Source organism: Enhydra lutris, unplaced genomic scaffold (genome assembly GCF_002288905.1).
Source record: "Enhydra lutris kenyoni isolate GAN:26980312 unplaced genomic scaffold, ASM228890v2 scaffoldscaffold2, whole genome shotgun sequence".
NCBI classification, from domain to species: domain Eukaryota; kingdom Metazoa; phylum Chordata; class Mammalia; order Carnivora; family Mustelidae; genus Enhydra; species Enhydra lutris.
Window position 1 is genome coordinate 19,579,345 of NW_019154086.1, and position 14,184 is coordinate 19,593,528.

At 44.7% G+C, this 14,184-nt stretch overlaps 1 protein-coding gene across 1 annotated transcript in view; it reads left to right on the forward strand.

Annotated features, from left to right (window-relative positions):
- The window catches only part of LOC111147583 (TRAF2 and NCK interacting kinase), a 381,965-nt gene that overhangs the window by 304,638 nt on the left and 63,143 nt on the right, over positions 1-14,184 (forward strand). Inside the window, exons 13-15 of the mRNA XM_022503698.1 lie at positions 5,689-5,799; positions 6,664-6,750; positions 7,772-7,960. Coding sequence (XP_022359406.1) covers positions 5,689-5,799; positions 6,664-6,750; positions 7,772-7,960 — 387 coding nt within the window. The remainder of the gene's footprint in view (positions 1-5,688; positions 5,800-6,663; positions 6,751-7,771; positions 7,961-14,184) is intronic.

Here is a 14,184-nt window from a genome sequence, read left to right on the forward strand (position 1 = left end):
ATCCCCTAATCTGCTCCTGGGCTGAAGGTTAGGTTAAGGTGACTTACTCAAGGTCACGCAACATTTGCTCATGTTAAACAAATAGTTATTGAGTCTGTGGTCTAAATGTTGGTTTTGGTGGCAGAGCACAACCGGCACCTGGTCTTAATCTTTCTGATCCAGTGTTCTTTCCCCAAGCCCTAGAGCCTCTCTTACCTTTCCCCTCCTCTCCCAGTGACATGTCACCACAGCTACGGGATATTCATTCTCAAACGTAGGTGTTACCTCTGAGTCTGTAGGTGGAAAATGTAATGTATAAAACAGATAGACCCAGAGCCCCCAAATCTACCAGAATGTCATGAGAACAAGATTCAGATTCAGTCCGAACATTCAGTAAGTAGAAAAAATAGCCAAGGATCCTATCTGGAATTTCTAAGGGATATTGAAGGAAATGCAGATGGAGGTAGGATATAATGATTTGTATTCATTTCCTGATTTTCCCTTAACCTAGCATGTGGCCATTGACAAGGCAATGAACCTTCTTGAGAGTCTGGAAAGGAAAATAAAGAAAATGACATCTGTTTCACCTACCTGACAGAGCTAACGTGAGGCTCTAATTAGAATGATCTATGATGCGGTACTTTCTTTGGTCAAAATAATGCCATGCATACAGATTATATTCCTGTACTTTTTTCCCCAAAAGATTACATGTCCTTGAATGACGGGTGAGCTGCGTTTAGCCACGTTGGCTCGGGTGCATGGTAAGATCTTTTCGATTAGAAAGGAGACTGTGTTGTTTCCCTTTCGGTCCCAGCCAGTTCTACATGGGCCACCATTGCTCACTTAGACAACCCTTCAGTGAGAGGGCATGGTGGGATCAGAGCACATGGACCCCCACAGCTGTAAAACAACTCGAACCACTTGCTCAGGGGACACCAACAGAGGTGCCACCTTCTTAACCAAAGAACCAAATCAAAAGCCTACAATTTCTTGTTTATCTCAAGAAAACCTAAGGAAGGTTTTGAGGTTTTGAAATCTGTGGAGCCAAAATCTGTTATTCGTTTGTTTGTGTACACCCTTCCTTGTGATTTTGCTTTATTCCAAAAAGAGGACACAAGGTGGCTAACAAAGATTAATATAGCAACTAAAAAAATTTTAAAAAGAAAATTAAGGAGAAGGGACTACAAAGCAGGAGAGGAAACAAGACAAAGCCAGGGTAGGGTCAGTTCACAAAATGCCTGCCCAGCACAGTGCCTGGTGCAGGTGCCTGAAGGTGTCAGACTCTGAGCACCCCAGCAACTAAGAAAAGAGGCAGACTCGAGTGGTTTGAGATTTGTGTTGTCCATCGCATTCAAGTAACTTTGTTACTCAGGCAAGCATTCTGAGATAATTGAGAACCTGTGCCCTTTTCTAGCAGTGGTTGAGTCGTGCTGTGAATAATGTTTGTGGTGGTGTTCTTCCCACAGACACAGCGCTTAGCTCTATGTGGCAGTCCTGATAACATTGTAAAGTGCAGCCTATGGCCTGACAGTTCATCAGAGTCACTTCTACGAGAGCCAGAGCACCCTAGTGGAGTTCACACTTTTCTGCTGGCTAAATTTCATCTAAAAGGAGCATTTAAAGAAACAAAAGGAAAGAAAGAGCAACACCATGACCTGCGTGACAATCAGCCGTGAGGAATATCAGTTACAACATTCAAAAGAATTGGATACTTAAGAGTTAAGGTGATATTCTCCTGCAAGAATTTGAAGAGCCAAATTCTACATCATCAATTTGGGATAAATATATAACCTTTGAGGGTCCCCTGAGCAAGGGAATGGGATTATTTCATTTGGATAAACTAACCAGTTCACATACTTGAAGTACAGCCACACAACCTCCCCCTGGACCTAGCCTGAGGCGAACAGCCTAGGGGAGAACCCAAACTTCTCTAAACAGATGTACTCTTTCAGAACATCCACAGAAGACAGAGGAAGACCCCAGTGACCTACTCCAATAGAGCAAGGCATGGAAAATTTTGAGAGTGGGTATTATCAATCATCTCCCAACCAGCAAAAAAAAATTAAGAAACTTATAAGAACCCTTGAATATCTAATTTTAAGTGAGACAACTTGTGAAGATGTAGATGAAAACATACATTCTAGGCAGTTCAGTAAAGGTGGGGCATCGGCCAAAAGTTTTAGGGTAGTTCGTTTAAGCCATTCCTTTTTGGCAACAAGACCACTGTCATCTACATGCATAATTTACATGAAATTTACAAATGCTTAGACTCACTCCCTTCTTTTATCTTCCCACCTTTCTTTTAGATGGCAAATCAGTGCCATGCCAATGCCAGTCATTGGTGGATCTCTGGTTAGAAAAATACTCTCAAGCCTTGTTTATGTGTAGCCTAAGAACATTGGGGGCCAGGAGGGCTGTCTGAGAGAGGCATAGAAGGGTGGAGGAGTCGTCTGAGGCTCTGCCAGCTTTTCTCCTCTTCTCTCTACACAGTTGACCATATTGAATGCAACAAATACCAATGGTATCAGGGATTTACTGGGGTTTAGTGGAAGAGAAAAAGTGGAGTGGAACAGAGACCTTGCCCACAAATAGCTTTCAACCTAGATTGTAGAGTAGGTAAGACACATTCAGATAACCAGAATTTAAGGCACAAGGTGATATAATAAACTCCTGGGATTGAGAAAACAGAAAATGCTTCCAAAGAGATGTAAGATACTGTGTTGTCTTCTTTTACGCCAAGTCTCTTAACTTGGTTCAGTTCAAAAAAATCTTGCATCCCCACCAGGTGCCCTGACCCACAGGAGGGGCTGCAGGTCCAACAAGAATCAAGCACAGGCCTTACCTCCTGGCAAGAGTCATCAGAGCTTTGTAGAGGTGTCTGCTTGAGGTCGGGGACTTGGTCTTTCTCTGACATGTTTTGGTATGTCCCGTGAGACAGCTCCATGCCCAGGAGGAAAGAGAGCAAAGATTTTTTTCCAGGAAAGAGATTGACATTGAAACAACAGCAGCTGGAAATTGGCAAGGTGCCCTCAGAAGGTTGGGGAAGTGATTTATTTTTCCAGCCTCACCACAGGAGCCAAAGCCCTGGCAGATGCCTCCATGTGTTAGCGGCAGCTGATCTGAGTGAGATCATTATTAATTATTAGTCACTTCTGAGTGTCTTTCTCAGGAACTACAGACCCTCCTGAGTTGCAATCAATACTGTGTACACCTTACACAAGGAACTGAGTGGCATGTAATTATAAAACAGTATTGATTCCCGGCAAAGGGGTTGAAAATGTACAAATCCTTCACATAAAAATCAGCTAAACCTTCAAAAAGCCTTGATGACGATAATTTTGTATTTATTTATTTATTTTGCCAAGAAAGAGACCGACGTGGGAGTCAAAAACTTGAAATGTTAGCTAAAGTAGGGCTAGTTCCTGCCAGGAGCCAGATCTATACACATAATTATTTTACTCTCTGTGCTGGCATTGATTCACTTGGGTTGAGTGTTGGAAAGATCTCTGTTTTGGGTCTATAATCCAAATTATTCAGTCAGTTCCTTTGATAATGTTTTCTACTCGCATCTTCCTGTATTATTTTTCAGTAAAACAAATAATTACACGTCTGGAGCTTGACTCATTCCCATCCCCCAATATAACCCTCATTCCTTTCCCTAAACCTGCTTTTCTTCCTCTGTTTCAAACCGTCTGCTCTGCCCCTTGGCCAGGAACTTCACTCACCCCCACAAGCCCCATAGTCCCCAAGTCCTGCCTATTTGATTTTGGCCTAATTCTAATTTCTACTCTAAGTTGGCATCCACTCCAGTCCTGTTGGAAGAACTGGAAATCTGGAGAGCTTTTAGTCCGTCTTCCTTTTGTCTGTGTCTCCATTCTCAGCAGCGATCGTGAACATGGACTCTCCCACTGCCTCTGCTTAACTCACTGACGCCCTGTCATGTTCTGCAGGCACCCATAGAATGGCCTGGTGTTGCACTTGGGCTTCTAATCTTCCCCTCCGACCCGACTCCCTCCTGCCCTGCCTCGTGGCTGTCAGGAGCCCCCCTTGAAAATGCAAGTCTTGGCCATAGCATTTGACTGCAGAAAGTCCTCCAGTGGCTCCCTGTCACCCACAATCTAAGGAGGACAAAAAATTGTTGATCTGGAAGCGATAAACGTTGAGTCTCAAAAAAAATGTAGCTTATCTCGAAGACTCAGCGGTCACTGGAAGACAGCAGGTCTGGCAGATTGTAGGCGAGAGCCGCATTAGGAAGGCCGCCTCAGCTGTGGGCTTCTTGGAGTTTTGAACGTCTGCCTGGTTAACTGGGGCTGTGACAAGAGCTTTTGTCCTAGAAGGCTCTTTCCCTGTTTGCGTAAAGCTAGCCATCAGGGTGATCTAGTCACAACCCATGCTGTTTTGGATAACTCCTATTTTCTCAGCCAGGCAGGGAAGAGCTGTTGAGAATGTTAAAGGGGAATGGACCCCCCTGAGAGGTTCCCCCAAACCTCATAGTGGAGGAAGAAGAAATCCTAATGTTGGTACAGGGCTCTGACACCAAGGGCTGTGGCACTTCTCAGAAGGACCACTAAGGGCCTGTGGTGTAGGAAAACAGTCTGTGACGTGTGACTGTCCTGAGCCTTACAGGATGTTCAGCGTCCCTGGCCCCTCGTACTATGTGCCAGTCATGGCCTTAAGTCACAGAGACCACTAGAAAAACTCCCCCATGCCCTTGCACATTTCAAATGCTCCCTGGATTGGGGAACAATACTGTCCCACTGAGAAACATTAGTTCCTGTCATTATTCCTAAGATGTTCTCCTTTTCTGAGAGCATCATGAAGTGCTGGATTAATCTGTGATCTCTCTATGGCTCCTGTTGCCTCTTCATCTTCTGGAATGACTAAGTTCAGACTGTGCTGCCACTACTTACTGGGGCATGACCTTGTACATGAGGATGACCTTTGACAACTGCTTAATCTCTGCATGCTTCAGTTTTCTCATATAAAATGGGGATGATAATAATATCTACATCAGCAGATTTTTGTGAGGATTAAATAAGATAAAGCATGAAAGGTGCTTACCACACTGTCACTGTCGGCGGGCTGGTGAGTGTAGGAGATCATGACAATGAGTTTAAGGGTCTTACTTGAATGAGAAGTCGAAATTGATACTTGCAAGTGTATAATCTGGAAGATAAAGGCAGCATGATGTATGGGATAGGGTAATGGACAGGGACAGGGTCAATGAATTCTATTGTACTCTCAGCCATTAGTTACTGTAGGACCTTGAATGTGTCACTTCATTTCTGTGGCTTTTGCTTTCTCTTCTCTATGAAATGTTTGCCCTAGGTGGCGTCGAAAAGAGTGACTGGCATGAGCACTGGAAACGTTTTAAAACCCATAGACTGCGTAAACAGTCTGATGATGTACCAGGGTCAGCCAATAGGGAGAACGCACCTAGCAACAGGGACTTCTTGGGAGGAGGCAAACCTGGGGAGTCTACTTGCACGGGAAAGGACAGGGTATTTGCATGCCTGAATTGCTCCTTGAGCCCCCCACCCATCCTAGCCAGCAAGTCCCCCAAGAGCACAAGACAGAAAGAGCCCTCGGGCGTATAGGCAGCTATGGAGAAGGGCGCAGGTCTGCGGTTCAGCAGCCCTCCCTGAGGCTTTCCCAACAGCCCCGCATCAGCCCCGCTTCCTTCATGGTTGTCTGCTTGTGGCCCCACAGCAACAACGGCGGGAGAAGGAGCTACGGAAGCAGCAGGAGAGAGAGCAGCGCCGGCACTACGAGGAGCAGATGCGCCGGGAGGAGGAGAGGAGGCGCGCGGAGCACGAGCAGGTACAACGGGGCCCGGAGCCCACAGTTGGCACCAGCGGGAGCTCCAGCGCCAGCTGACCGTCCCTGGGGTGTGGGTCACCGTCTCTTAGGACTGCTCAGTTAAAGCGGGTTTTTACTCTTTCTCAAGCTGCTCTTCTCACCTATTCAAGAAGTCAAACGCACAGCCCTTGGCAATGCCCACTCGTTGAGCCTCGCTTCCTGCCCAGGCCAAAGTCCCCTGCACACCTTGATCTTTGGGTTCTCCCGACCCTGGGTATCTACTTTGAAGGTAGCACTGAAGCATGGTAAATGAGCCACATGGTCCTCTTTCATTGCTTCCGAAGGGCTTTTCTGCTCCTCGGTCTCCGGTGTCCCGTCAGCGCCGCGGAGGCGGGGCCCTCCGTCTTCGGTAGAACCGCATTCTGACCGCGCGGCGGCGCTCTGCAGGGCGGAGGGCGGGGCCCTTACAGAGACGGAGCATGCCGGCCTTCCACAGTTACTCTATTCCTGCTGCTTGCACAGGAGCCTCTGACCTTGATGGCATTGTGACTTCCGGGTGGCCCATAAAGAGGGAACCTGCAATGAAGAGCTTTAAAACGTAGCTGGGTTTACGAAAACCGTACAGTCACAGCAAAGCCCCGAGACCCCTCCGGCGGCTGTCGCAGGTGGAGGACTTGTGCTTTTGACTGCATTGAAATGCTTTTGCTTCGGTGCTTTTCCTATTTGGTGAGGCGCTGTCTGGGCATTTTGTTGTTGTTGTTGTTTTCCCTCCTTCCTTCCTCACTTTACATGGCAGCACTTGTCACCTCAAAGAAATTACCGGTTCTTTTTCTCTCTCTTTCTCTCTTTGTGTTCCTCTGAATGCTCTGCTGCCTGCCTCTCCAGGAGTACATCAGGCGACAGTTAGAGGAGGAGCAGAGACAGTTAGAGATCTTGCAGCAGCAGCTACTGCATGAACAAGCTCTACTTCTGGTAATGGGAAAGCAGAGGGCCAGCCACCTGCTCTGTGTTCATCCTGTGTGTGTGTGTGTCCCCACGTGTGTCCCCCTCACATGCCAGCCCACAAGGGGGGATCCTCCAAGCCTCGTGGACCTCAAAAGTCTCGTGGAAACCCAATGCACTTCCTGACCTAGTTAGCCATCTGAATACCTTGGAGACCCTTGTCATGCATTCTTTAGTAACTCAGTCTCTTTGTGAAACTTTAGCAGGAATCCAGGCTTATGACAAGTTCAGGCTGTTTTTGAGACCCACTGTGTTTATTGCAGAGTAATTTTTAAGGTCATTTGCAACATGCTGGAATACAATCACAGCGAAATACACCTCTTCTGTAAGAACCCACTCAGCTCTGCAGTCATATTTCATTTGCAGACTATTAGCTTTACCCTTACAATGGGAACATTTTGTGTTCCCTGCTCACGCGGCTTCCTCTTCAAGTACTTTTTTATTATTATTGCCCTGCTCTCCAAATGAGCTGCTTGATACATTTTTTTTAACTGAACTTCTTATTCAGTGGCACTGTGTTATTTTTTTAGCCTGTGCATACAGTTGCTAATGACCTTTGTTGGTCCAAGTTTTGTGAAACACAAGATTATTTGAGCAGTATCTGTAGCTACTTATTTAGTTTTGTACTTAATTGGACATGTTTGAATAGTTTAATTACTAAACCAGGAAGTGGATGGCTCCTTATAGGGCTTGGGCACTGACCGTCCAAAAGTCCTCATTATTGCTACTTTCTTGGCCCCCAGTCAGGGACAAGTCAGTTGGCAAGGGGTAGTGTTCTGTAGGGATTGCCATTAAAGCAATAGTGTTTTCAGGAAATGCTAGCCCTGGCCATAGCCTGTCTCTGTGGCAAGTCCTGACATCCTTTGGTGGTTCTGTTGGCTTTTCTCGTTATCATCTTTTTTGGCAACATTGCATGTTTATCCGGTGCCAGCCAGTGGTTTCCATATGGTGATCTGGCTTTTCCTTTGCTTCTCTTTTCTGGTCCGGATAGGAATATAAGCGCAAACAATTGGAAGAACAGAGACAAGCAGAAAGACTGCAGAGACAGCTAAAGCAAGAGAGAGACTACTTGGTGTCTCTCCAGCATCAGCGGCAGGAGCAGAGGCCGGTGGAGAAGAAGCCACTGTACCATTACAAAGAAGGGATGAGTCCTAGTGAGAAACCAGCATGGGCCAAGGAGGTAAGTGCACTAGCAAGTGTAGCCACGTCCTGTTGGCCGGCCTGGTGGCTCTAGTGACGTCACCCAGTAGAAGCAGAGAATTAAACTAGTGCTTCACAACTGGAAAACAATTCATCTTAAGAAGTGCATGTTTTTGGAAGAGCCATAATGTTATTTCTGTAGAGAATTGACAAGGCACCTTAATCCATTAGTGGTTTTTGTTTTTCAGGGATGGATTTTTTTTTTTTTTTTTTTTTAGTGGTTATAAGGGGTTTTTGTAAGTAATAACAGGAAGTAGAAAAATCATTTTTCTCATAGGTATCCAAATGAGTTTGTGGCTTGAGGATTTTTAGTGACTTCCCCTTGAAAGAATGTGATTTAATAAAGACTTAGGGAATTTGAGGTAGAGTCCTTTCCTGTCCGTACCTAGACCCTGAAAGTGATCATTAGCGCTGTTGCTGACACTCACTTGTTCTGTTGTGGTGCGAAGGGACGCACAGTTGGTCTCAGACCAGTGGTTGTGGTAACCACTTCCGGGATCAGAGGTCATTTGTGGGGGTTTTTTTTGTTTGTTTTCTTTTGCAAATCAGCTACTAGAGTGAGGACACATTTTCAAGAACTTGGCTCTGTGGTGAGATGTTTTAAATATCAAATTAAAACCTATCTGGGTGGTAGGAAAAAAGGTAGGCAAAGCAAAGAAACCAAATCAGCCAAGATTAATCACCCTCCTAGGAGTCACTGTGTCAGCTCATGTGCATAACAGCCTGATTTTCTGTTCTGTCATGGTTTGTGGCACCGAGTGATTTCCTTTATTTTCTTGTGAGCATAGCTAGTCATTTAAGAGGATGTTTGTGTTATTTTGTATTTTGTTCTAGTATCTTCAGGTATTTATAGCCAGAGCTTATTTCAAGTTATCTAGACTACAGTCTTACCAGAACTAGATTTCTTACATAAGATCCTATTTTTACAAAAATGTTTCTGTCTTTTTGAATTTTTTTATTCTCTTTTACGTACATATAGAAAATGCTTGAAACCATGTTGCGCTAAGGTTAATGATGATTGCTGAAAGGGCAGTGGAACCACAGGGTGTGTTCTTTAAGCTTTTTTGTATTCTTACATATCGTTTAAATCTTTTCTAATGATCATGTGCTATTTTTGCAAAAGTCAAACCTTTTTCTTTTACAACTTGAAAAACGAACCTGTAGAGAAAATCCTTTGATGTCATGTAAAGAATGTTTTTGATCACTTTCCTTTAGAGTCTATAAGGATGATTTGTATTTACCTATGTCTGTAACAGCTGCCTCTTTCTCTTAGATCAATAATTCATTTTTGTGATCCTACTCCCAGGTACGGCACCGACCCCTTAATAACCCACCTGTTCTTCCAGCTAAGCAGAATCCCTCTGCTGTTAGACAGCAGCTGAGGTGTGTCCTGGCTGGCAGAGGCGTGCCACCATCCACCACTGCTAAACCGTTTTCTAGCCCTGCCAAGTTGAAACCCTCAGCTAAGCCACACTCACAGCTCCTGCTCACGGCAGGTGTTCAAAAGGCTGGAAAACTAGGCTCCACTAAGCCAATGCCAGGAGCACCTGCAGAAATTAATGATTCCAGATCAAGACTCCTGCTGGAGCCTCGCTCACGGAAGAAAGGTGGACCCGCTTGTCCTAGTAGAGTTGGTCTTGAAGAACAGCTGAAGGCTCAGGAAGCCTCGAGGACCGCAGTGAGATCCCCTAGGCGAACTTGCTCCCAAGGATGTAGTCCATCTCAGGAGTTAGGATCTGAGGTCATTTGTGTGTCCTCTCCCAACATCTTCAAAGTGACAAGCCCCAAGTTGTCCATCACTGCACATAAGGAGGGCCTTAGAGACCCCTGTGGATCTCGTGGCCGGAGGGGCATGAATGCATGCATCCTTCCAGGTACCCCGACGCCTCTGAGAACTGCTGTATCGCTGAATGACCTCTTCTTGATGCATGACCCCATGGCCCTCCGTGTTTCCAGCCCCAAGCATGGGTTTAGGAGAGGGACACCTACAGAGCTCATTGGAGAAGACTGTGATTCTCTGCAGAGCGTCCCAGAATTCCTCCTTTCCCCTGTGCAGCTCCCTCACATGCAAATGTACCAGAAAACGGGGAGAAGCCTGGAGCAGTTCCCATGTCCTTCCTTCCACCTCTACCCAGCACCTTCTCATGTGAACTTGATCACTCTGACTCCACTGTTACCGAGTTACTCTTTGTCCTCCTCACTAAGTTTCCTGGCCTATCCTCTCTGTTCAGAACTAGTTCACGGTTCCCGAGCTCTCAGAAGCCACGGCATTCCTGGGGGCCAGTCTTTGCAGATGCCAGCAAGATGGTTTTCTAGACCTTCTAATTCCCCTATGCTCCCTGGCCAGGCTCCTAGCAGTGAAAGAAACACAGCAATTGGACGTGCAAACAACCCAGCTGTGTCAGCAAGCACTCCCGATGTGAGGCTCCCTGGCCATCATAAAGCTGGGCCACCTCTGGTGGGTTACATCTTCCAAGGTCCCTGGCTTCCTAGCAGCTGGCAGTCTTCTTTGGGCTTCGTGCAGTTCTGGACATATGGGGGAACATTCTTTGGGGATTCATATTTAGTCCTATCCTCCTGGGCGTGGTTAACATAATCCAGCTTCCAACTAACCAATCTATTCATGAAGCAGTTCCCAAGTCTTAAAAGAGTGGGTGTTCATATTTTAGAAGAGAGATGAAACATTTAGATCGCAGAATGAGTGACGGTGCTAAATTTGGGATCGGAGTGACTCGTGTACAAATAAGAACAAATAATTGTCTGCTTTGGTTTGATTCATCATTTTCTTAACACCCACTTCTTAAAATGGGAATAAAACTGGGTGTGAGGATCCTTATCTTCTTGACCTTTTAATGCTTGTCGTAGCAATGTATGCACTTCCCGAGCTCTATTTAAAGGTTTCTTTCCCTACAGTAGGGAGGTAGATGGAGCTGAAAGTAGCTAGACGGCAAAATTCATTTCAGATCTTTACAGACAGACAGAATTTTGAGCCCAGCCATCTCTAAATCATAAACCAAGAATAAGAACCTGAGTCAAGCTCTCTTCAGGAGTTAGAATAAAAGGTACCCTTTCTTTTTCAAATGTGTCCTCTACCGGGGTATAAAATGGACATTATCCTTGCCAGGGAGGAAAGGGCAGCCGTGGGCATGCCACAGGAGCCTGTGATACAGGGTCCAGACTTTTCTTGCCCCGGGTGCCCTTGAGACACCCCCGCAGCCGTCTCCTCCCCTGGCAGCCTCTGACTTGTGCCATATTTGTCTTCTAACTCAGCTCTCTACCTCCTCCCCAGGATGGTTTGTCCCTCCTCGGTTATTTTTTTCATCCCCTTATTTCTCTTCCTTTTTTTCAAATTGACAGTTTTTCATTAGCTAGGATAATGTTATCATGCCCCACCCTTGGTGATTTTGTTGCTTCATTGTGTAAAACATAAGTCATCCTCCCGTTTCGCACGCGCTTTCTCATTAATTTGTTGGATGTAATAAGAAGAAATGAAAATACTCAGTCATTTGCAAATCTTGCTGAACTCCTCCTTCTCTCCATTTACAGAGTATTCTGTCTGTCCCTATGGTCACATTGACTGGGATATTCAGATTCTGGCCAGAGAGAAGCTTTCCTGTTTCTATTAAAAGGAAGGGTGGAGGCATTTTCACCCCTTGCAAGTCCTCGACCATTCCTGGATTGGGATGGAAGGCCGATTTGTTTCTGTAAAAATATCAGTATGACATTCTGTTGAACATCAGCAAAAATCGAAGGTCTTTTTTTCCGCCACTTTTTGAAAGATGGTCATTCCTTTTCTTACAATACCTTTTGCTTATAATGGGGCAGATTCCTTTCCTTCAAATGGCATGTGATTGGGCCTGGCAGTGATTGGGTATACGCCCCCTCCCTATATTTTTTCAAATTTTCTTCTACACACAGCTGTGACAGAATGTTCCCTCTCCATGAATACTGTATGAGATCGTATTTTAGTTTTTTTCAACACTCCATCATGTTCTTACTCCCTGATACTTTCCAGTCATCTGGTCATGGTTTTATGTGGCAAACGATGGGCGAAGATGTCTCTTTATATCTCATCAGCCCACTGGACTCTGAAATCTCTGTATGGAAGAACTCCTTCATTTGGTTTCCCCTACTCTACACTGATGTGGTTTTTCCCCCCTTTTTATAGGAGTCATTTTACAGATGAGGTCCCAAATTACCACTTAGAGAGTGTACGGCTCTGCTCCCTTCTTTGCTTAGTTTCTGCTTCGCTCTCTTACGAGCTGCCCTAAGAGAGACCTGGAAAGGAGTAAGGAGTTTGAGTTCAAGTTCTTCCACCTCCCAACTAGGTGACCCGGGAGGAGTCTTGGAGCTTTCCTGAGGCTCGGCTTGCATTCCCTTTAAGGAATGCCTCTGGGCGCCTCTGTCTGTGAATGTGCCATTGAAATGATAAGCGCTGTGCAGAAACACATGAAATCTAGTCTTCAACACAGTCGTATTTTGTTTCCAAGGCCACTGTCCCCCACAAGAGGTAAGCGTTTGGCCTCTGTTGTTTCTGTTTTGGATTTCACAAGGGCAGTCCGCATGGAGCCCCATCTCCCCGACCCCCATCCACCCGGTGATACAAATACACGTCTTCATTTCCCATCTCAACGCGAAAGCTTTGCCTTATTATTTTTAAGTTACGTGCTCTATCCCCAGGAAGACCTCTCTGCTCTTCTCTGGACAAGTGGTCCAGGCTTTTGACTTCAGATGAAACTCCATTTTAAGCATTTCACATGAATGAGAGTGTCCTCTGTTCTCAGAGGTGCCTCAGAGAAGGCGTGTGCCCAGTCTTGGTCGGCCCGCGTCTGCTCCTGCTCCTGCGGTTTTGCCAAAGAACAATATGACACAGCTCTTTATATGACCAGAGTGACTGCAGGGTCCTAAAGGTCTAGTGAGTACCCAAACGTTATTTGTTGACTTCTTTCTCTTTCTCCAGCATTGCCAGTAAAAACAAGAACATCAGTTGTTCAGTTGGAAGAAAAGGAATTCCCATATGATTGTGTTTAATTCACCATGTATAAATAAGCTTTTAAGTAAGGCCTTCTAGGCTTTCATGGACCCCTCATACACTGCATCATATAAAATATTATAAAAATGCACCCATATGACGTCGTAAATATATTTTTGCTGTCAACATCTAAAAAATTACTGCTATAATTTTGTTCTGAGATTTTTCTCTAGCAGCTTTCATTCATTATTGCTAAGTGAGACATTGTAAGCAATGAATTGTTGTCAACGTACAAACTAATTTAACAATTGACATTGCTGTGTTTCCTTTTATACATGTTTAACCATATTTGTATTTATTTTGAGAAATTTTTTGAAGTCCTGTAATCAACAAATTTATTTTCAGGTCTTCTGTGTTTAGATAGCCTTTATGTGTCTCAGGGGCCTTAGACATCACTTCTATAGAACCCCGTGGACAACACAGCCATGCCTGGAGCAGAATTTTATTTCTGAGACCACAATTATGTTTCTTTTTTCTCCTGTAATGCAACAACACATAGGAAAGCATTTCTGCTGAGGTGATCTAAATCTCTCCAAATTTTAGTTTTGATGTTAAAACCATCCTTTTAATGAGAAAAAAAAAATGGTTTTGTACTAAAACTGATCAGTCTCTCCTATTCTTGTTCTCTGTGTCCACTGATAATCCCTTCAAGTTTGCAATCCTTCATAACCGGTATCTTTTGTTGTCATGGTCCAGCACCTTGAGACTCTGTGTCTCTTGCTACTAGAACATTCTTTTTTGGTGATACTCTGACATTTGACATCTCCTTGGAGCAGGAGGTTGGAATAGAGGCTCAGTTCATAGATTTATTTTTAGTATCACTTGAGGCAAATCAAAACATAACTTCATTATACTGCAGTGTTGAATCACATATATCCTTATTCTGGGTGAAAAACAAACCAAAACAAAACACGCTTTTTTTTTTTTTTTTTTTTTTTTGGTCTAACTCACATATCCATCTCCTTTTCAATTATTAGAATAAGATATGGTGTATCAGGAGACAGGCCTTTGCCCACTACCAAATTAATCAGAAGGGGCCTGAGCCTAGATACCCCACCTAGCTTCTCCTTTCTTTGTCTGATAGTAGGGTATTTGATTTGATATCTTTGCTCCAGTCCTCATGCTGTTCCTTTGGTGCAAAAACAATGGGCAGCATTTTCTTCCTGAAAACC